We start from the raw sequence: 22,054 nt of genomic DNA, 5'->3' as shown, positions 1-22,054 counted from the left end.
AAGAAATGTCCCTGAGTCATGCCTGTCATTTGTGATTGCTTTTCTCCAGTTGCTGCAATTCGGTTTAAGGCCATTCTACCCCTTGCTGCTGCCAACACCAGCACGTGTGCAGCTCCGCAGGGAGGGGTATTGCCTGGCCCAAAATGAACCCTGCAAAAAGGAGCTGCCAGTGTTCATCTGGACAGGCAGCGCTGGTGCAAACCCACCAAACCTAAAAGCCTGAGAGAAGGGGCTTGTTTTTTCGGGAGCTGCAAATGCAATGGCAGCAGACAGCATTTTCAGCCAGCTGAGCCTTGGGCAGCACTCAGCTTTCCTTGAGTGCCCTGGCAGAGATAACCTTATCACGTATCCCCATGCGTGGGGGGATGGATCCGCTGCTGGTGGCAGCGAGCAAAGCGTCATGTTCACCCCCAAATTCAGCGCGGGCCCCACTCGGAGGCGATGCTTGTCAGACAGCTGCGCAGGCAGAGCAGGTGGGGAAATAAAAACAGGCAGCAGATGTGATTCGAGGTGACCTGCCTGGCTGCTGGCATGTGCTACACATAAAAAATGGGGCTGAGGAAACCTGTCTTCCTCTAAATCAGGGCTGAAGATGCAGAGACCTGGTACCCATTGGATTTTTTCTTCTCCTTGTGAGTGGGAATGTGCCAAGAACAGGAGCTACACTTTTCAGAGGTCTGGGAGAAGGGGCAAGGTCACGTATCTGGAAGCACAGCTGGGCTGAGACTCCAGGGTCCAATGAGCACCGTGGACCTGCAGCCGGATCCACCTTTGGCTCTTCTTTACCCAGTGCCACATCCCTGCTGCACGCACCAAGACGTGGGGACAGGCGGTGGCCATCCCGCAGGCCCTTTGCCATCTCTCAGTGCATGCCTGTGCTGCTTGCTAACCAGCACACATGTTGTATCAGACCCCACAGAGCATATTTGAAAGTGTGGCAATGGGAAGAAAAGTGAAAATGGAAAAGAACCAGGAAGCCATTTCAAGCCTTTTCTTGATTTTCAACTTCCTACAGCTTTTGTTCACTTTTCTCTGGGTTTTCTCTTCTTTTAGCACAGAGTTACGCTGCCAGTAAAGTAGTAGTTAAAAGTTTCAGAGATCAGAAACTGCAGCTCTGCCAGATTAGTGCATTAATTTGGCTCAGGGGATGCTTTGAGGAAAGCCATAGTGTGGTTGAGACCTGCAAAGCTGAGAATCGGGGAGGTTTGTGCCAGCCCTCACTGAATGTGTGTCTCTCTTAACTAAAAGTAGGGGACCTGAAACCTGCTTGGAGGGACAGCGTGATTCCCAGAGCTTTCTGTGAGATTAATTTGGGAGACATCGGGCGGTTCTTCCCCGTCCTCCACATCCTTCACTCAACACTGTTTGGATGAAGTTACAGTGACTTTAAAACCCACTAGCACAGCAGGACCTGTCTGTGGTGGGATCAAATCCCCCTGCCTTTGCTCATGAGAGCAATATTGCACTTGGCTGATACTTTCCCGTAGGATTAATACTCTGGGACTGAGTAATGTCATCTCCCTTGCTGGCATCTGCATTTGGAGCAGAGGTTGCATCTGACCTGCTATGCTTCAAGCACCAAACGTGGCATTGCATGGGGGTGTCTGCTGTGTCTAAAGCTCCCAGGCAGTCACAGATCCTCTCTTTCCTGCTCTCTGAAGCGACAGTCTCAGTTCAGCAACTGAACAAAAAGGAAAGCACGATAAAAGGAGTCTGTGTCCTCGGTTCTCTTCTCTGTGTCTATGCTTTGAAGGCATAGTTTAGGAGCACAGTTTAGGAGCATCAAAATGTGCCGGTGCTGAGCCAGATTGGCAGAGGCAGGGGGAGTTTTGAAGAGGAAGTTCTCTGTGATGCTCAGTTGTCTTCTGCGAGAGTCTCTGGCATAAAATATCTGAAGTTATACTGGGAAAAAAGCCCTCCCCTATGGAATTCGTCTACCTCAATCTGGACATTCACACTCGAGTGGGCTGGGCTCCCTTGATAGAGACAAAAAGACACTTTCAGGATACTTCATTTCACCCTGAAGCCTCTGTGTAAACTGCATCATATCAGCTGCACCCAAGAAGTGCCTGTTCTCCCCACGGACTGTGGGAGAGTGGTCCTGAGGGGACCAGCTCCGTGCAAGCATCTAACGGTAGTGGAGATCAGTCTCTCTTCTGTCTCTAAGACTCTCCACATCACGGTGAGACCACGAAATCTACAGCTCCCTCTTATTCATGATACTGCACCCACACCGGCTTGATGAATCGTCCCCCTCCAGCTTTGTTTGCGGTGTTTGTGGCAGGAGAGCTGGCAGCACGGTGTGGCAGGGTGACAAGATGCAACGTTTTTGGCTAAGCCCTGTGCTGAAGAGGACATCCTCTGAAATCCCTCTTCGGTGGAACATCCAAGCAGGTGTGTCAGGGCAACTCAGAAACCCTTCTCACAGCTAAGAAAATGGTGAAAAAGGACAGAGATTCCTTCTGTTCCTCACCAGTCCCTGGGCAGTTGCATAAGCTGCCAGCAGCCTCTTGCTCCATCAGCTTTCCACTCTCTGTGCTCCCACCGCCCAAAACCCTGCCGTGTCTGGGGCTTGCTGGCTGCCGCAGCAGCACAACAGCCCCTGGCTCTCACCCACAAGGGCTCATCCTCGGCATTTATTAATCTATAAGTCAGCTGCACTAGCGCAGTGCAGGGCTAACTGCCGTCTCTCTGCAGCCAGCCCTGTGGGTTAATGCTGGTATAATAAACTCATTTTCCCCATCTTTTTCTCAGGGTGCTAAGCACAAACTCTCATCCACAAACCCATGTGAGCTGCAATTATTCAACCCTAACCCTGCTCATTAAATATTCCCCAAGCTGCACTCCAGGAGGTCAGGCACAGGCGGCCAGCAGCTGGGACACAGGGCTGTGGTAAACCATAGCAGCATTTCTGGCACGGGGACAATATCCCACAGTCTTGGAGAGGAAAACACAGATTATGGCTGGGCTGAGCAACGGCCAGTCAAGATAGGGGGAAATTGTAAGGACAACAGGCTGGACACAGAAGTAAAGCGGAGTGGCAGCTGAGTTTGCGAGTCTGTGCACCAAAGGGGCTGTTCTGTACTAGCGGGGCTGAAAAAGAAGGTAAAGCTGTTGTTAGCGTTTCCCTAGGGGGAGTGATTAAGAGCCAGTGAGATGCTGTTGACAGAAATACTGTCTGCAGCGTGGAGCAGCTAATAAAAAAAGATGGGTCTTGTGATTCCAGACAGAATGGGATGCTGGAGAGTCGCTGATATTTTCAGCCTGGCTTTCTAAATAATTTTTTTTGCAATTGCTCTGTGTGTTTCCAAAATACTGGCAGATGGAGGCTGCTTTTGCCATTCCTCCTTCTACTGGGCATTAGGGGCCCCATCACTGGCTCTGCCCCCCGTGGAGACTGTCCCCACCACATTCTGCAACAACAGCAATTTGGAGGTGACCTGGGGACAGGAGAGGAGTCTGCTCCTCACTCACTCCTCACTGATGCAAGTCCCCTGAGAGCCTCAGGGCAGGACATGGCTGCCCATGGGTTGAGACACAGACCTTGAGTGATCCTGGCAGTCAGGAATGAAGGTTCCTAGTGAGGAAGACTTGCTACAGGGTTCGTTTCTGCATGACTGTGGCCAGCACCCACACCAAGCTAAGGTCAGCCACCCACGGGCTCATGTCCGAGTAAGTCTGGTACCAACCCAGCAGTCAACAGCAAGGATAAGTTCACCTTATTCCTCAGACCTTGCTGGTTTGAAGAACACCTTGTTATTTAGCAAACTTTTCCTTTGGGGCATTTTTTGTAGCACTGTGAAGGATGTGACCTACGAGGCTAAAATGCTTCTGACTATTGAACCTCCTTTTGGACTTGCTGAAGGATCCTGTTTTTCTCTGTCTCTTGGTGGGAGCTGGTCCTCCTCATGCCAGAGAAGTTGTAAAGATATCACAACTGACAGAGAAACAGAAAAACCACAGGTTTCTCTCTAGAATTTGTTTCCCGAAGACTCCTTGAACAGGGCTTGTGAGTGAACGTGCCTGTTACTTAATGGGAGGAGCAAAGACTGAGGTTGTTTGGAAAGGCAGGCTTTCTCACAAGTCCTTTCCCATCAGCTTTGTTCAGCTTGAATCATCAGTTTCTCCCAGATTCTGCAAAGTTTTCTTACTTTTGAAAGTACAGGCTTTCCTAAACTGTTTCAGCTCTGTGCCTGAAGGAATTACAGGCAGTGATTCATCAGAGAGACAACACATCCCAAACAACTAGAAGGTCAACTACTTCTTAAGGCAAAAGTATTTTGTACTGATTTGTAGCCATATCTGGGAAAATAGAGCGCTTACGTGGCTAAAACAGGCAAATAATAGATCCAAGAAGAATTTCTTGTCATCGACACTCAGTGCCCTTCTCATGGAAACATCGCACGCTTTACATACTGTAACAAAATGTAAGTTTTATTCCATTTTGTTAGTAATGAATGTGGAATAGCCAGTTGAAGAATTGGGCTGATGTATCTTTCTCTTTTGACTAGTGTTTCATATTCTAACTACAGATGTAACATTTACACTGAAAAATACTTACAGATTCAACCTCATGCTCAAAAAATTTCTAGTACAAATACAGTTAGTACATAAAAAAATGAACAACAAAAAAATAACAATCCCAAAAACTTCAAAACAGCACAGACTGGTTATGGCCTTGAGTTAAGTTCAAGTATTTCCCAGTGGAATGCAATGCAAGCAACACGGTAATTGGCTTTTACATGGGACATTCCTGGCCCTGAATGTTAAGAATAGAAATATAAGTGTGGGCACTTTATCTGACCAAGTTTAGCAAGAGAGTCAACATTTACAATTAGTTCAGCTACAAAGCTAAACCCGTCTTGTGTGTGAACATAGCTACCGAACTGTAAAAAAAAAAAAAAGCAAAGCGTTAATTTTACTACTGGCATTTCTTCTGTGGCTGATGCTGCCTGTTGTCTTATTGAAACAGTTTGTAATGGTTCTGATGGGTTTTTTGCTTGTGGTTATGCTTATTTTGTCTCTCTATCCTTTTCCTTCCCAAACTGACATAATAAAGAGGGGATTTTTGCTCCTGCCCCGAAAGGAGTTGCTCCTGCAGAGACATTAATGCATGTTGGTCTCCTTTGTGGCAGCGACTCAGTGGAAAGACTGAATATCCTAAAGGCTTTAGAGGCCAGAGTGGAGGGGGAAGGGGAGAAGTGAGCAACTCTGTATATGTATTAATAATAATAGTATCAATAATATTAATAATAATAATAATAATAATAAAACCCCAGGTTTTATATTTCCAGGGCTGACTCGTGCTGCCTCCTGTGTGCGGCTCAGTTAGGATCTGGGAGAAGTGGGCTCCCTCCTCCCCAGGGTCAAAGGAGTCACTGGTGTCCTCCAGCCTGGCTGGGACCTTGCAGGCAACTTTGCGTCTCTCCCAGGCGGCCCATGACACTGGAGCAGTCCTGCCAGCAACAAGGCCACCCTTGTGCTTCTGTCCCTGTCAAAACGCTCAGAAAATATGGGAAAGAAAGATCAGCTCCCACTTGCAAAGCATTTTATGCAAGGAAGTATTTCAAGCCTGATAGTTGAGCGGGGATGGCTTGAAGGACGGCTGAGAGAGGGGTTACCCCGTCTCCCCCCCCAACAAGGAGGTTGTACTGATCCACCCAAGAGTCTGCCCTGGCTCTAGTACTCATCAATATTGCAATTATTGACTCTCACTATGGAAAGCAGAGTGTGCGTATTAAATGTGATGGTGACACCAGCTGGGAGGAGGCTGCAAATCTTCTGCAGGACTGACAGATCATTCAAAACCCCCTCGGTGCACTGGGTCTGCGGTGTGAAAATGAAAAGGCAGCTTGAAGAAGGGCAGGAAGATCCTGACTCTACAAGCACAGAGGGGAGCAATCCCCATGCTTGCAGAAGATAGGGGTTTGGGGAGGACCAGGGTGGCAGATGGGTGCATGAAGAGGAGCAGAGTGGGAAGGTGGCCCGAGGACCAGCACTGTCACACCGCTGGAAAGATGTGGACTGGCTGATGGTGATTCAGACACCAAGGAAAACCATGCTAGAAAAGCAGCCCTTGGAGAAAGGATGATGAGACTGGAGTTATTTAGCTTAAATCAGGCTCGAGGAGGATGAAAACAGTCTTCAAACACCCAAAAGCTTCTGCAGCCATTTAAAGGTATAAGATGTTCTTCATGGTGGCTGAGGAGAGGAGATGACAGGGGTTTCAGCAAGGGGGGTTCGTGTTAGCCATTAAGGAAGCATTTGATGGTGTCAGGTTGGGGAGAAGATCCATGATCCTTTCTAGCCCTGTTGCTCTAAGTGTCTCCGAACCTGCAGCCATGGAGCCCAGGGATCTTCTCCTGTTGGGCACTGACCCTGCTGTATAAAATGGATCTAACCCTGTGCTCAGGTTCTAGGGTTTCTGGCTTAAAATCTGCCCCCTGCTTCTTTCCCCATGGTGAGGACAGGATGGTTTTCTGAAGCACATGCCCGTCCCTGCATTTGGTGACTCATGGTGAATCTGCAGGTCAGCAGGAGTTGAGGGGCCAATCTGGGTCATCAGGATGTGCTCAAGCCATGTCTGGGGCTGAGGAAGGTGCCGCTGGCATGGGCAGGAGAAATCCAAAATCCGGACTCCTGCACAGCACAACGCCTTTGGTTTGCGTGGGAAGGACGAGTTTACCCAGGGCTGTAATACTGCTGCTCATCTCAAAGGAATCAGAAAAACCCAGCAATATCCACTCTCCTCAGAACTTCCATCCTTCCCTTGGGATCGTGACTTTAAATGCACACTGCATCCCATGGGGCACAGGGCTGGCGATAAACAAAAAGTTGCATCGATGTGGAGGACAAGCTTGTGCCTTGGACAGCTGTAATTACTAGGGAGCAAATTTCCACACTTCTGTCCTCCCCAGCAGCTCTGCGTGCGTTTACCTTCGTGGTAGCCGCACTGCCAGCAATCAGCCCCTCCTGTGTGGCCTGGTGCAGCCCAGCCCGGGCGGAGAGCACATTCCTGCCCGTGGGACAAGGAGCAACGGTGCAGCTGGATATGTTTGTCTCCTCGCCACCGTGATGTGAACTTTCTGAGGCTTTCATTCAAAATTCACGGTGGAAAGGCCATCCCTCCACACAACAGATGTGTGTTACTCCTCACCATGGGTGGTGGTGGGATGGACTGATGCTCCTCCTGGATGCCACTGTCCTTTGTCAAGGGGAAGATCTCTAGCAGTGAGAGCAGGCAGCACTCCAGGCATTTTGCCAATGCCTTCAGCAGGACCAGGAACAAGCCCGACAGTGTTCCCCAAACTGTTACGCAAAGCCATACTGAATATTTACACCTGAATACCTCATAGGATGTTTCTTTGCTTTCTTTTTAAACTGGCGCCAACACTGTTCTCTAATGGCATGGCACAGCTCAGTCGAGGTTCCCAGGAGCTGAAGGCCATACTCAAGTTCTCTGCCTGTTCCCAAGACTCATCAAAGGGCCCGGCCCCCTGGGGACATGAGAAAGATGCCCAGCAAGAAGTCACATAGATCCCGTGGATAACAAATACTGACACAGGGACCTGCATGTGACTTCTGAGTGGCTGGCATGGCCCTGAGTGAACAGCTCAGCGCAGAGATGGTGCTGTTTTCAGTGAGGATTTACTTCTTTCATCTTAGGTTTGACCTTGAAGGCTCTGCCTATTTGGGTCCTCCGTGGTGGTGAATCAACTATTGGACTCTTGGGAAGTTGTGAGAGCATCTGCCAAAGCACAGGCATCTTAGGAACATCACGGGGATGAGACCTGTTCTGAGACATGTCAGAGTGGGGCAGTGACTGGTTTCAGCCTCTACTGTTCATCGGGAGATGCTCCCTGTGCTCCCAGTGATAAGGTTTTCGTTCTGTTTTGTGTTACTGGAGGGGTACAAAGCCACAGCCCCGCAGCTGTATGAGAGACACAGGGTGTAACCACCCTGACAAAGCACATCCTCAGCACTAGCAGGAGCCTTGGAACTAAGCAGCTTGGTTTTAACATGTCCCCAGATTCCTCTAGCTGTCTGAAAATCACCCTAAAACAAAGCTGAGCTCAAAAAGCTCCCCATAAAATAGTGAAAAACTTCCTGCTACTGTCCTGGTCCTGTCCCCACTGAAACCAGATCTTCTGCTAAGCCCCCCGAGCAAGTGTGTGAAACCTGCCCGTTCCCCAGGTGAGGCTGGAGGCTGGAAGCCCAAGGACTGCTCCAGGATGAGGTCAGCTGTAGTCGCCGGGTTTCCCCAGGGGAGGTGGAAAGCTGTAAAATTACCAGAGGGTTGATATTACATTTATATATATCCCTCTATATTCATACACACATGTTCATATGTGTCTATATATACGTACATGTACACACACACACATCATATACACACTAGGCATAGATGTGCCGTCTGCTGCTATTTATAAGGGTTTGATTAAACAGAAAAACAAATTTTCCAACACTGATCTTCCAAACTCTACTAATATTCAACAAATAAAGAAGTTGAAACCCTTTATGATTTTGTTTTCCTGGTTGCATAAAGGCACTTTCTGATGACATGAAGCAGCAGTTTGTTAAAAACACTGTAACTGCACTGATTCCCATCCCATCTGTAGCAAGTGCTACACAGGCACCGGTACGACACAATGTCACTGCTCGTTCCTGCTGCCTAGCGTTTGATCATATTTGCTTTTTTGCTTTGAAGCAGAGGAAGAAAAGACAAAAATCTTCAGCGCTGTGCTACACTTTGAGGTCTCCCCATGTAAGACAGCTGCTGTGTTTCTGCCCTGTAACCTGATGTGGGTGCCAGCTCGGGGCTTGCAGCATCGAACGATGCTTTCATTTCCAGCCATTCCTGCTACAGCATCTAGTGATTCAGGCAGGACATCATCTGTAAGCATGTCATGAAGGCTCATGCAATATGTCAGTTTTCTTACCAAGGGATCAGAAATTAATTTTGATTAAGGATACTTAGTAATTAAGCACTGCCTGACCTACAGCACTCTAGCCTTGCCATGCAGGAGGGGAGCTGCTTGCTGTCAGCCTGACTTCTCTCCTAAGCCACCAGCAGCTCTGCTTCCCATCGCAGCATGTTGTCCAGTCTCTGTTGGGGGCTCCTGTGGTGACTGAAGGGGTGGGAGATGCGGGGGGTTTGCTGTTGCTCACTGGAGGTTCCCAACTGGAGAATGTATTGGAAACAGGAAAGCAATGTCTTTTGTTAATGGACTGGAAGACAGCACTAAATTGATCTGAAACTCCTTTTCTCTCCCGACTTCCACATAAAAATTGCGCCTGTGCCCTGTGAAATGAATGCACGATAACACTGAAAACCAGAAACAGACCAAAATAAAAACCCCACTTATGCTGCTCTCTTTCCTTTTAGGCGAAGTTATATCCATACGGACGTCTTTCCATCTTTACTGCTTGAGCTCCCTTTCTCCAAGCAGGCCTTGGGTTTAGCACCTTGTTTCTCCTGGGCAGTGTTGGCCCTGTTCTGCTCTACCACTGTGCCTCCTGAGGCGGGACTGCTGGTTCGGGAGGGTTGTGTGTTGCCCTGGGTGCTGCTGTAGCTCTGAAATGCTATGTCTAACTGCTCCTGGGCCACTCGCAAGTGTTTGTGAAGGGTGGACAAATCTGCCGGGAGGTTCTCGTCTGGGCTGGTGCACTGCTGCTCCTGAGCGACGTTAGCCAAGTTCTGCTCGTGAGCCATCAGACTGTTGGGGATCTTGGTGGACTTCTCTGATTTCACTACCAGGTTGTACTCAGGAGGGCAGGAGATGTTCTTTGGGTAGGCGTAGTTGTAGGGGGGCTGCCTAAAGCTGTTGATTTTCCGGTTGCGAATAGCATCTCGGATGGTCCCAAACCCCAGGTGAAACATCTCACACATGTTCAGCAATAAGCACAGGCAGCTCACGACGTACATCACCAGGAGGAAGATGGTCTTCTCTGTTGGCCGGGACACAAAGCAGTCCACAGTGTGAGGGCAAGGGACTCTGTTGCAGACGTAATAAGCTTCTACCTCAAAACCGTAGAGTAAATACTGCCCTATCAAAAAGCAAACTTCAAACGAAGCTCTGGTAAGTAGCTGGAAGACATAGATTTTCATCAGTCCTTCTTGCTGGATGCGCCTCCTCCCATCATGCTTTTGTTGCTCTTTGCTCTTGGGCTTGGCTTTGGCTTTCTCACGTTCTGCTGCGTCGTCAGAGATCATGGGCTCCTCTTCGTCAGCCTCCATCGGGTCCTCCATGTTGCGCACTGCCTGCCAGTTCAAAGCAAACTGCTTCTTCTTCTTGAATCCCTTGAACTTCTTCTCCTCCTCCGCTGACCGAGCAATTCTGTGGATGGCATAGCCCAGGTACATGACCGAAGGGGTGGATATCATGATGATCTGGAACACCCAGAACCTGACGTGTGACAGCGGTGCGAAGGCATCGTAACAGACGTTGTCGCAGCCGGGCTGCTTGGTGTTGCAGGTGAACTTGCTCTGCTCATCGGAGTAGATGGACTCTCCCCCCACTGCTGTCAAGACAATGCGGAAGACGATGAGCACGGTGAGCCAGACCTTGCCCACAAAGGTGGAGTGATTGTGAATCTCTTCTAGCAGGCGGGTTAGAAAGCTCCAGCTCATGTTGGTCATAAGGGCTACTCAGTTAGAACCTGCAGAAAGAGGAGGAAATAAAACCCAGCTGTAAGTTAATATCTGTGGCTGCAGTCAGTGATACAGCTGTGAGATTAGCACGTCTGTGACAGATGAAGTCCTTTTATCTCTAAGAGGCACCCTTCACTGCTGCAGCCCATCTCCCCAGGGAGAGGGACCAGCGTGACATGTGACTAAAAGCGAATGCAAGGCACCACGGAAGCCAGCTAGGCACAAAAAGGTGCTTAACTTGTGATAATCTCTCGCCATGGGTTCAAGTGCCTGAGCTGAAAGCAGGAGCAGAGGATGCTGCCCACATTACAGAGACTTGTGCTGCTGAAACATCTTTTATTAGCAAGCCCAGAAAAATGCAAAGAATCAGCAGAAGAATGGGAATATTTATGTTTACAGGCTGATGGCCCTTTTAAGTTCCTTTTGAAAAAAACATAACAAAACAAAACAAATGTTTAATCAAATGCAGACTCTTTTAAAAATAAACCTTGAAGAGCCTTCAGAGCAAATCATGCATTTATTAGAAGACCTGGACAGCTGGGGAGGAAGAGCTTGTAATAACCATTTTGTGTTTAGCTTAACTTGCAGTGGGGCCTCAGCCCGAGCTCCATGGGTGACCCCAGGCATCATTAAAGGCCGGCAGAAATTTTACTGCTTGACTGGCAGCCACCCTGACAGATACCTGGAGATGAAACCAACAGGGAAAGCACTTAGGCCCAAAGAGCACTGTGGCAGGGGACAGCAGGGCTCTCGCTCCAGGGAAGAAGAGGATGGTGTCATCCTTTCTGCCCCCCTGCATCTCTCCTCCGAATCATCCTCATGCTCATCTTGGAGTTTACCCGCTTCGTTTGCACGCAGACATCTGATGGCAGGCAGTAAATTAGGTGTCTGCAAGCCCAATCCCACCCATAAACTGATGCCTATGATTGCACCCAGAAGCAAAGCGTGGATGTGTTGGTGGCAGACGTAGGAGCCAAGCACATGAGCATGGATACAAGTGAATTAGTGTGGAGTAGCACATGGCAGCAGCGAGTTATGGCTCAGCAGTAGCTGCCCCAGCACAGGCTACTCCCCTGTGATCCTCCACAGCCAAGAGAGGGGGAGAAAGGAGCTGTTGCTCATACGCTGAAAGAGTATGGACATCAAACCTACCCCTCTGTGCTGGCTCAGCACGGCTGAGTGGAGGCAGAATGCCATGGGACATAAGCCTAGTCCTCACCTGGCTTTGCACCACTTTTATATGGAGACACAGAATTAGGCCCTAAGGTTTCCACGGCACAAGCCAGGCTTTAAGCCCATCACCCATGCCAGGTGCAGGATGGGAGCAGCCAGCAGCCACAGCCCCACGCAGGAACAAGAAGGGAAATGTGCCTTGCTCCGTTCTCTATGTCGAGCCTTTCTGGAATGTGATTTTGCTCACATTGCCTCTTAGGACAGGAGCCAAACAGCACTGGTTTGCTCAGCCCTCGTCTTCACGCTGCCCTGGGAGGTAGCAGTGTGCTCTGAGGCTCAAGATGCAGTGAAATTCTTCCGCTGTTGAGGGCTCTCAAGAGCAAGCAGATGGAATTTTCTAACCCTGCTATTTCCAGATCAAACAAACCCTCTGCGAACCCAAACCCCCAAGTCTTCACACACCAGGCCGAGGCTGTGGGAGCACTCTGCAGATGGTGTTATTCTTGTCCTGTAGCTGGAGAAACTGAGGCAGGAAGCAGAGAAGCAGCTCGTTCCAGGCTGGGTAATAAGACAGAAGAAGAGGTGGGAAGTCCTTCTCTGTGCCCTCAACTTAGCTGGTGAAGAACCCAGCCCTCAAAGCTGCTGGGACCAGAGTCCCCATCTCCTGCTCCAAAAGTGATGCCTTGGACCCAACAGAAATGCTGCTGCAGATAGGACAATTCAGCCACTGCAGAACAATGTGGAAAGCAATCCCCACAGAGCTATTCTTTATTTATTGAGAAATTTAGGTTTATTCAGGTGCGAGATCAGAAAGCATTCCCTCTGAGTGCCTTTTTGCCTTTTTACACCCAGTGGTTACACTTTAAAGTGTCTTTAACCCTTCCCCTGATTTGTGTCCCCATTCAGCTATGGGCAGAATGGTGTGTTAAAGGGTTTGCAGGATTAATCTGGGCACTCAGCCAGGCTCCAGCTGACGGGGGGGCTGGGAAGGGAAGACTCTGCTGGGTGCAGCGATGGCCCACTGCAGGACATGGGGCACCCGCCTCTGCAGCATGTGGGGCTGGCCGAGGCAGGGCTGGGGCTTGGATCACACCAGCCCCAGCTTGGCTAGCCCCATGCGGGTGTCCAGACACCCACCAGCTCCTCTCTGCACCCCGATTCACTGCAAGCCTCAACTTTTTCTAAAACACAGGTTTCAAACTGTGAAGCAGTTCATTTATCATTTCAATGCTCATCTAAAGGGTTTATGAGCTCTACACTGAGGATAATTTATCATTTTGCAAGTGTTACCCAAGGACACGATTCCCAAAGCTCAGACTTGCCTCCCAACATCCATTTGCTGGGGCAGGGAGCGTCTGACCAAGGTAATGATGGCTTTTGGAGTAAATATTCAAGTTTTGATCCGATACTGTTCAGGGTTATTAGCAAAGCACCCACCGTCTCCTCTGGGAGACATATTTTAGAAGGGAGCACCTGATAGCATTGGTTCAAAACACTCACAAACCTGAGTCAAGGAAAAGGAAAGAAATTGCAAAATACCAGAAGCGGTGGGGGTTGTTGCTTTGCGAAGACCACCTCTGGTTACCAGCCACCAGCCTGAGCTGTTGGCCCTGCCACTGACACTGTGGCTCAGCCCTCTGTGCACATCTGGATCGTCAGGAACATCTGTGGGAAACACCCTCGAGCTGTTTCTGCACCCCCGGGACCCCGCTGTTGCCTCTGTCTCTGATCACACCTTGACATCACACTCCCGTGTGTCCACCCACTCTCCTGGCACTGTATCTGAAAGCAGGAGCTGAAGGAAACGAGTTAAAAAACCCTCCTACGATCGGTTCAGTTAAACTTACAGTGCTTTTTGCGACTCACTGACTAGAAAGACTATACTATGAGATTTCAATGCTTCTAATTGCTTGGAGGGGGTTAGCACATCATTATATTTTGGAATCGATTATAAGGCAAGCAAGCTTCCAAGGAAGGATTTGTTTACATTGCTTTTGCTGATGAATAGGACAGTACTAGGAAAAGACTATGTCTCACAGAAAGCGGATTTTTGAAAAGCACAGAAAGTGGCTTTTTTGCATCTTCTGTGTGCTTCAGACCCAATTCCTCCATGCAGTAGGAAAGTTACACAGTCCTGCTCCATGGGGAAAAAAAAAAAAATAAATCTGTGTGGATCTGCAGCCGGTAGATGGGTGAGATTAGGTGGTTCATGTAGCTGAATTATCTGCCAGAGAGAGCCCACGAGAGGACTCACCGTCCCTCTGGCTTTGAAATCCATTCAGTCACCTATCTTCACGGGTCACCTCCAGACTAGCTGACGTGCAGTGTATGAAATGCATACAGGGTACAAGTTTCACTTCAAAACTGCCACAAAGGAGGAGTTGGACCAGCAGCAGCAGTAGCGAAAATTGTGTGTAGCCAGGTAGAGGAACGAGCTGTTGGCTCCACATTCTCATCCCAGTTACTTCCTCAAACCCGCGATCGCAAGCACAACTGTTGGAACTGGGAAAGCTGTAAAACCCGAGTCTAAATGAAACGGAAGAATGAAAAAATAAAAAAAAAAAAAAAACAAAAAACCTGTGCTAGTTGGATGTCATTCCTTTCTGCACGGTTCCTACACCATTGCTTAAGCTGCAAAACAATGGGGAACAAAAATCTACTTACAGAGACATGGTGCTTCTCGCGGCGGCTTTCCCTCCTCCGCTGACATTCCTGTGCCGCCAGCCCTCCGCCTTTCCCTAGATAAACCCCCGCCGCCTCGGTCCAGCCATGCCCCAGCGGCTGGAAACCGGAGCTCAAGGCAGTATTTAAGGGGATGTCAGACCCCGCCTCTGCCCCGGCCGGGCACCCACCGCCGGCAGGTCCTGCCCCAGCTGCTGCGGCCGGTCCCGCCGCCGCTCCCGGCCCCCCTCGCCTTGGCAGAAGGAGAGAAGGTGCTGTGTGTATGTATATATGTATGCCGGGAAAGAAAGGGGCATCAGTTTTAAATCCAAACAAGCTGCCGGGTCTGGTTTTAGGAACGCTGCCTGGAATTTTGCTGCTGAGCTCTTGAGCCGGTTGGAAGTAAATTAATAGCATCAGCTAGTGGCACTGGTGACGGATTTGTAAGACAGAGAGCATGACTAATAGGGAACATGTGGAAAACACATTTTGGCAAAACCTCCTTGGTTGCTGGGGGGAAAAAAAAATAGTAAAAAAAGGAGGCAAAGCTCACTAGTGAGAAGAAGGGCTTTGCTGCACCCTCAGGCAAGGCTCTCTCTGGGAGAAGGGGTGCACCGTTCTCCAAGCTGGTGCACGGGAGCAGAGAGCAGATGAAGGACGGGGAAGGTGTTCTGAGCACACAGAGACTTTTTGGCTTCTTTGCAGAGGGGAGGAGAACTAAGAAGTATGGGAATGTACATGAAGCCTAAGGTAAGTGGAGAAGAAATTCTCCATCTACATAGTGCAAGGATCCCCTTCTCATCCCTGCTCCGCTTCTGGGGGGCCCTGTCATTGCCACCCCGGTGGGATCAGGGCTCCAGGGAGATGCCGAGATGGAAATGGAGAGTTAAGGCAAAAAGCCTCCCCAAGGGCCAGCGAGGAGGAGAAGGAAGGAAGTGACAGCAAGCAGCCAAGAAGGCACAAAAGGGATCAGGCCCAGTCTTTGAAGGGAGAAAGCAGAGGAAGGTCAAGGGGGATGTCTGAAACAATTTGGTTCATCAGGAATTTTCATCTGTGGTCCGGACAAAGCAGGATATTCATTCTGCTGTCGGACCTCTAGTTTCCCAAAGAGCCTGAAGGGACACGGAGGGGCAATTCCTGCTTGCCGGAGCATCTCGCACCAATGCTCTTGCAAGCAGCAGCATCTCCTGCACCGCTCCATGCTGGCCAACGCTTCGACCTTACTGCTGAAAGCTGCTGTGCGAGAGCCCCGGAGCACGTGAGCCTCTGCTGACACCAGAGCGTGGCTTCGTGGCACAACCCCATTACATCTAACGGGGTCTCCAGGGGCGCTGGCATTTCTGTACATATTTGCAGCAACTTTTCGGATGGTTTTAAGTTATAACTGATTACTTATACACAGTGATATGTTAATTCTCTGTTCGGAAGTAGCCATCTATGATAGGCAAGTGGAAAAGCCCTATCAGCTGAGTTAGGTGTAAGGATGAACACACCCGTGGGGGAATATGCCACATTAGGGAAACCAGGTTTTGAGAGGCGTTTTGGGGGAATAAGCCTCTAAAGAAGCTGCGTGCTTCAACTTAAGCACATAGCACACCAGCAAAGCTTACCCTCTCAAAGGACACAGGGAGATAGGGAGCTGGTTTAAAAGGAGAGCACCAGGGCTGGAGATCTCCTCCAGCAACACTCCAACCTCCCTGGAGATCTCCCATCAGGACGCATCTGAGGAGGAGAAAATGTGCAGTGAGCCCTGGCCATATTCCCCATGCATGTTCCTGGCATTAGGTTTGGCCTCCAGCACGCTGGGGCACTGACCTCCTTGCCTGCATGGTCCTGCAAGTGTGAAGACACCTTGGGTCACCTTGTGGTCACCTCTGCAGGGGCCACCACGTGGTCCTTGGGTGTGTCACCCCTCAGGCAGGGACCCCACAGCTTCCAGCACGTCACACCATCTACTTCTAAAAGACAAGTCCTCTGAGATCCACCAGACCTGAGGGATGGCCACCAAGATCTCATTCCCATCAAAGAACTGGTGAAACTTCCACCCACTCCAGCCGGTGCAGGATGGAGCTGCGCAGAAGTATTATTAGTTATTTAAAAATAACTGGCTGAGAACAACTTCCAGGCTCTGCAGGCCTGTGGGCAGCAATGGAGATAAAAGGCAGCTCAGCATGGTCCCTGTCCCACGAGTCATGCAGCCTTTCCAGGCCCTTTGCTTTCTAACCACGTGGGTTATTTATACACACAGCAATCTCAGCTGGTGGAAGTTTTTTTGGGGCATGCACGCTTCAGGCGAGCCAAGCAACATCTGCTTCTGTTCCAGCCTCCTGCCCAGCAGATCCAGCCATCACACTGGAAGGAATCAAGTCGTTCCCATCACCAAATCGTCACCCACGGGTCAAACCATCGCCCAGGGAAGGAGGCAAAGGGCTGGAGGCAGAGCCAGACCCATGCATCTTCTCCTGCATGCTTTAGCTGGGTTTTCACCATCCAAACAGGTTGTGTGAAAGCCAAAACCTTTACTATATGTGTAATAACAGAGGGCGGCAGGAGTATGTACACAGTTATAAACAGCTTGTGGTTTATTCTTCCCAAGGAGATAGTGGAGAGCAAACAGAGCTTTTCTAGCCATGAGTGAATGTACAGGTTAAAATAGGCACCTTTTCACCCCCTTCCCATCCCTAAATGATAATGAGATCTGGTATCATGTCTCCCTGCTATGTCAGTGATAAGCAGCAACCATAATTATCCACTCTGGCCACAAATCTCGGAAGCCCTGTACTGCATTGTGTAGAAAATGAACTGAGAGTTCTCTAATTTTCACCTTGTGAATTTTCATCAGATCTGTTTTAAAACTAAATGAAATGAAGAAATGCATCTTTGTTCAAATGCTAAGCCCACTTCTTAAAACAAGACCCAGGAAGCAACATCACTGTGTTGAGACAAATGTCACAAAATTCGAATAAATTAAGAGTATCAATTTTTTACCTTACTTGTTGGATTTGGGCTTAGGAGACTACAGAATTTCAAGTCTAAGAAGCAAAAATGTTTGAATTTGACAAATGAGGACAAAGACTGAAGCGGCAGTTTTAATTCCTATCGTTTCTGCTTTGACTAATTTCACTAAACTTTCTTCTCTGACCTTTGGATGAGGGATGTGGGACACATCTTCTCGCTTGGTGGCTGTGGGTGCGATCTGCTCTGAAAGAGGTTTTTGATGGAAAGGGTGGCAAAGGCACTGCCTAAAAGGAAATACTTGACTTGGAAAATATTCTCCTCGCTTTTGCATAGTCTTAAAGTCCACTGCAGAACTGCTGAATTCTGTTATTACTCTTATTAGTCAGTAATTTGGTGGCAGTTAGAGAGAAAAAAGGATCTGGGGGATTACACCCAGTGAACGATAGAATCACAGAAGGGCACGCTGAGGTCTTATCTTTGCAAGCGAAGGTGGCACTTTAAAACACTGCAGTTACACAGAAAAAGAGGCAGTTTTTCATTTCATTAGTGTCTCTGGGGTGACTGGACTGCTGCTTGCAGCCCCATGCCTTTAGCGGAGCACTGCAGTTCTGGGAATGGCTTTAAATGGAGATTTTTTTTCCCTCAGATGTAAAGATGTATTGCAGAGAGTGACAACCTGCTTTCTCAATGCGTCCTCCTTTCCTTCGATCTGCCTCGTCCTGACATTGTCCTTGCTGTTTTCAGAGCTGCTGGTCTCCGAGCACCCAGGCACGGGGGGGCTGATGGGTTTGGAAGAGGACTTGGGCTCATTTTTGACAAGTTCAGTTCAAGTCAGCATTGCGACTTTGACATTTCTAATTGCTCATCCCCTGGTTGATAGGACCAGGTAAACCAAGCACTTCAGAGAGGTCCAAGAGTGCATGTCACTGGGGCATTTTCAAGGCTACCTTCCATTTCCTGATGGGATGTCACTGGGGCATTTTCAAGGCTACCTTCCATTTCCTGATGGGAATGAGGCCACCAGCACCCGTTGGAGCTCCTTCTTCACACCTGGATTCTCCAGAGCCTTCAGCAACACAAGGACCCAAGTTGTGTTCTGCTGGTGGGGCTGGGGACTTCTGCTGGGACACAGAGCCATGTCTCTTGTGTTAAGGTGCTTTGGGACAGGACAGCCCCTTCCAGCAAGGGCAGAAGGAACATCCTGGGATAGGACTTGGGTTTATGGGTAGAAGGACCACACTCCTTGGGACAGTTCCTGTTCCCAGCCACAGAAACAGCCCGTTTGCTCATGAAACAGTAACCGAACCAACAACCCTGTTTATGGCTGATGGTATCAGAGTCAGCTGTGGATATCCCAGGGACCCCTTCAGGAACTGCAAAGAAGAGATGGGAGGGTGCAGGTTGGAATGGCTGCAGTGCTGCTCAACTCAACCACCACAGCCAAGGGCCTCCAGGCTCCCTTGCAGTCCCACCATGGAAGAAATCTCAGTTGTGCAAACTTCCCTGCTTCACCCAGAGCTCTGGGCATTCTCCAAGATCTAGGCCTAATCAGGGCTCACATCGTAAGAACTCAGCCAAAACCTTAACTCTCTTAAAAAAAAAAATTTACAGGCAGCAGAAAAGCTGTGTCAGTGTCTGCTGCTAAAATCTGCTTCATCACAAACCTCTGCGCGGACTTTTCAGGACAGTGGGGATGACAGCTCCAGCACAAATGTGACATTTGAATGACAGAGAGACAAGGTCTTTACCTATTCATCATCAGGTTTGGGTTTTTTTTTCTGCATCCAGCTTTGCTTGTTGGAAGAACTCAAGAAGATTTTGATCTGGATCAGGATGTTGCGGTTGGTCTCTGGCTCTTGCAAGGACAAAATGGAGAAAATCTGGTCTCACAAATTGTTCCAAAGCTCGTGGGGGATTTTGGCTGCATGGTGTAAGGATGCTTGAAAGTGAGGTGAAGGCTGATTTATTGTACGCACTTTGAAAATATAAACTCAGGCTCTGAATTGCCATGACATTTGGACCACGGTGGTGTCTCCGCTAGCCCAGAGGATAGGTCAGAAAACAGAGTTTGTGTTAAGTTTGCATGGGTTTGTGATTGGATCAAAAAAACAATGCTGGTGGAGTGAATGATATTTCTGCTGAAAAACAGTGAAATGTTTGCTTTGGATATCACTGACTGAAAGGTAAAAGCACTTCACTTTGAAAATGACAAAAAACCCAAACCCTGATATAGTTAAATAACCATAAGATTTAAATTTCAAAGCACAAAAGCCCATAGGAAGCATTTAAACCTGGGCTGGAGAGTAGAAACGATTTATTCCAGTCCTTCCCAGCTGAAAATTTCATTGTGATGGACACATTCTTGAGATAAATTTCATTGTTGACAAAACTGAATATTTTTTTTCTGATGGGAACCTTCCTGCTGAAGTTTTCAAGGCTGGCAAGATAACATGGGCTGACATACTGAAAGGTGGCAAGAAGGGCCTCGTAGAGAGCCCTGGGGACGTGGCTCAGCAAAGCCCTTTTATAGCACTTTTTTTCCTGCGTCTGTTCCTGCTCCAAAGAAAGCATCTGCCTCAATAGTCAGAGGTCAGATTGAGCAATTATTCCCGTCTCTATTTGTTTCCCTTTCCTGAAGTAGCTGGAGAAGCAATGGGAATAAAAGGCCATCTCCAGCCACACCTGTTGGGGTCATACCTGGCGTTAGTGCTGCCCATGTCTCTCCTGCAAACCCATCGCAGGTCCCTGAGCTCTCATAACAGGAAGCAATAAACTTTCCAGCCGGTGTTGCCAGCCCTGGCTGGCCTGCAGCACAACCCTGTGAAGCCAAGCCAGGCTTGACTTGCTGTAGACCTTCCTGAACTTGTACAAAAGAGTGAAGAAAAAAAAAAAAAAAAAAAAGGTCAATGAAAATCAGAGGAAATCCATCCTCTGGCAAAAATGTCCGTGCAGAAGTTCACAGCACATTGCCTCCCCCTGCCATTGCCCCCGCAGCTGCTCCTCCATCTGCCGTTCACCGGGCAGCGGTGCGTTAACGCGGACCGGGGCAGAGGAAGAAGGTCATGGTGCATGGGAAAGATTAGAGAACGCTGGAAAAAAAAGTCAAACAGGCACATTTTTGGCTGCTCCAGAAAGGTGTGAGGGTTTTTTTTCCCTTTTTTCCTAACACCTGTGGATGGGCAGAGATGACGTTATCAGGAGGAAGCTTGGAAGAACCCCAGGAAAAGAAGACAGGAGTGAGGGGAGCAGGAACAGAGGTTGGAAGCTCGGCCATGGCTTCTGGGCTCCATCCAAGAGCTGCTGGGTGATGCTCCTGACTCAGGCCGAGCAGCCGAGAGGAATGTTTTCCCCTCCTTTTCAGCGGCGTGAAAACCATATTCACAGTGACAGTGTGGGGAGAGGGACAGGGGTGGGAGCAGCCAGCATAGGGACAAACATCTTAGACGCAGCTTGAGGGTAAAGACAGCAAAAACAAAGTGAAGGTGGAGCGGCTGTGTCCCCTGTGGATCACACAAGCAGAGCAGGACATGCTCAACACCTCCTCCAGCTTTCCTCACCGAACCCCTCTTGCAAATATCTGAAAATACACATAGATTTTTGGCTTTTTGTGGAAAATGCTTTGGAACTGCACAGGAAGGCTGCTGACTCTGAGAGTTTGACTCTACGGGGATTTTTTGCAGCAGTTCCAATGAGAAAAATGATGGTGTCATCTCTGTTGTCACATGCCTCATCTGTCAGACATGGGGACAGCCACCACAACACCCGGGACGACCAGTACACAGCTAGCCAAGGTGGTGATTTTTCAACCAGCCCCGCTACACATAGCAACCCTCAGGATGGGCTCTTCCACCAGGATTTGAAACAGGTTTCTATGGGTTGGAGCAACCCAGGGAGACCCTGCCACTGCCCTTGGCCCTGGCTGAAGGGTGCTTTTTCCCCTAGTAGAGGACACCGTGTCCCACCACGAACCATGGCTCCATTTGCCAGTGGAGCTCTATAGGTTCAGCCTTGACCCTGGGCTGACATCCACCTGCCCAAACCACAGTGCAATAGAGAAGGAGGCTCTGGATTGGGGATCTGGTGGAGGTTTCTTTCACCCCTGAGTGCAGAAGCAGCCCAGCATTAGAACTGCATCCAAAGATATCTTCATTTCTTTACCACCCAAAAAATATCTGTAATTTGCCAACCAAAGTGCAGGTTAAGAGGAACCGTGTCTCAGCCCTAACAAGGACAGGAGCTTCCAGTGAGCAAGTGCCCCACAACTTGATGCAGGAACGGACCCACAGGATCCAGCCCAGGCATCTGAATCAGGTCCATGCTCCACCTGGTTCTCACGATGCTCCCAGCCTTGGCCAGACACTGTGACTGCTAAGTGACTGCCCTGTCCTACGCTGTCCTTGGCGCAGAACTCACGCCTTACTGCTTTAAGCAACCATGCGGTTAAAGACCATGGGTGGGTGATTTGGAAGAACTGCTATGCTTGGGAGCAGATTTAAGGTCTGTTTGCATCTGTTCAGGGTGCTGAGTCCCATTCATGTAATGCTGATCTCCTAAAGCCATCATCCAGCGCCTCAGCAAGTGGCCTGCTTGCAGCAGCTGAGGTGAAGCCCA

General features: G+C 49.1%; 1 protein-coding gene across 3 annotated transcripts in view; it reads right to left on the bottom strand.

Annotated features, from left to right (window-relative positions):
- Positions 1-4,445: 4,445 nt before the first annotated feature.
- Positions 4,446-22,054, bottom strand: part of GJC2 (gap junction protein gamma 2) — a 38,211-nt gene continuing 20,602 nt past the window's right edge. For 2 of the 3 annotated variants that reach the window (XM_074901078.1, XM_074901077.1), the window contains one exon: positions 4,446-10,659. In XM_074901078.1, coding sequence (XP_074757179.1) covers positions 9,392-10,639 — 1,248 coding nt within the window. In that variant the 5' untranslated portion in view covers positions 10,640-10,659 and the 3' untranslated portion in view covers positions 4,446-9,391. Of the gene's footprint in view, positions 10,660-14,488; positions 14,593-22,054 lie in introns of those variants that run through there. The other variant, XM_074901079.1, reaches the window with a different exon arrangement.

The sequence above is a fragment of the Athene noctua genome, chromosome 2, assembly GCF_965140245.1.
Source record: "Athene noctua chromosome 2, bAthNoc1.hap1.1, whole genome shotgun sequence".
Taxonomy (NCBI): Eukaryota; Metazoa; Chordata; class Aves; order Strigiformes; family Strigidae; genus Athene; species Athene noctua.
Note: the sequence above shows the minus strand (reverse complement) of the source record. Positions and strands in the feature narration are given on the sequence as shown.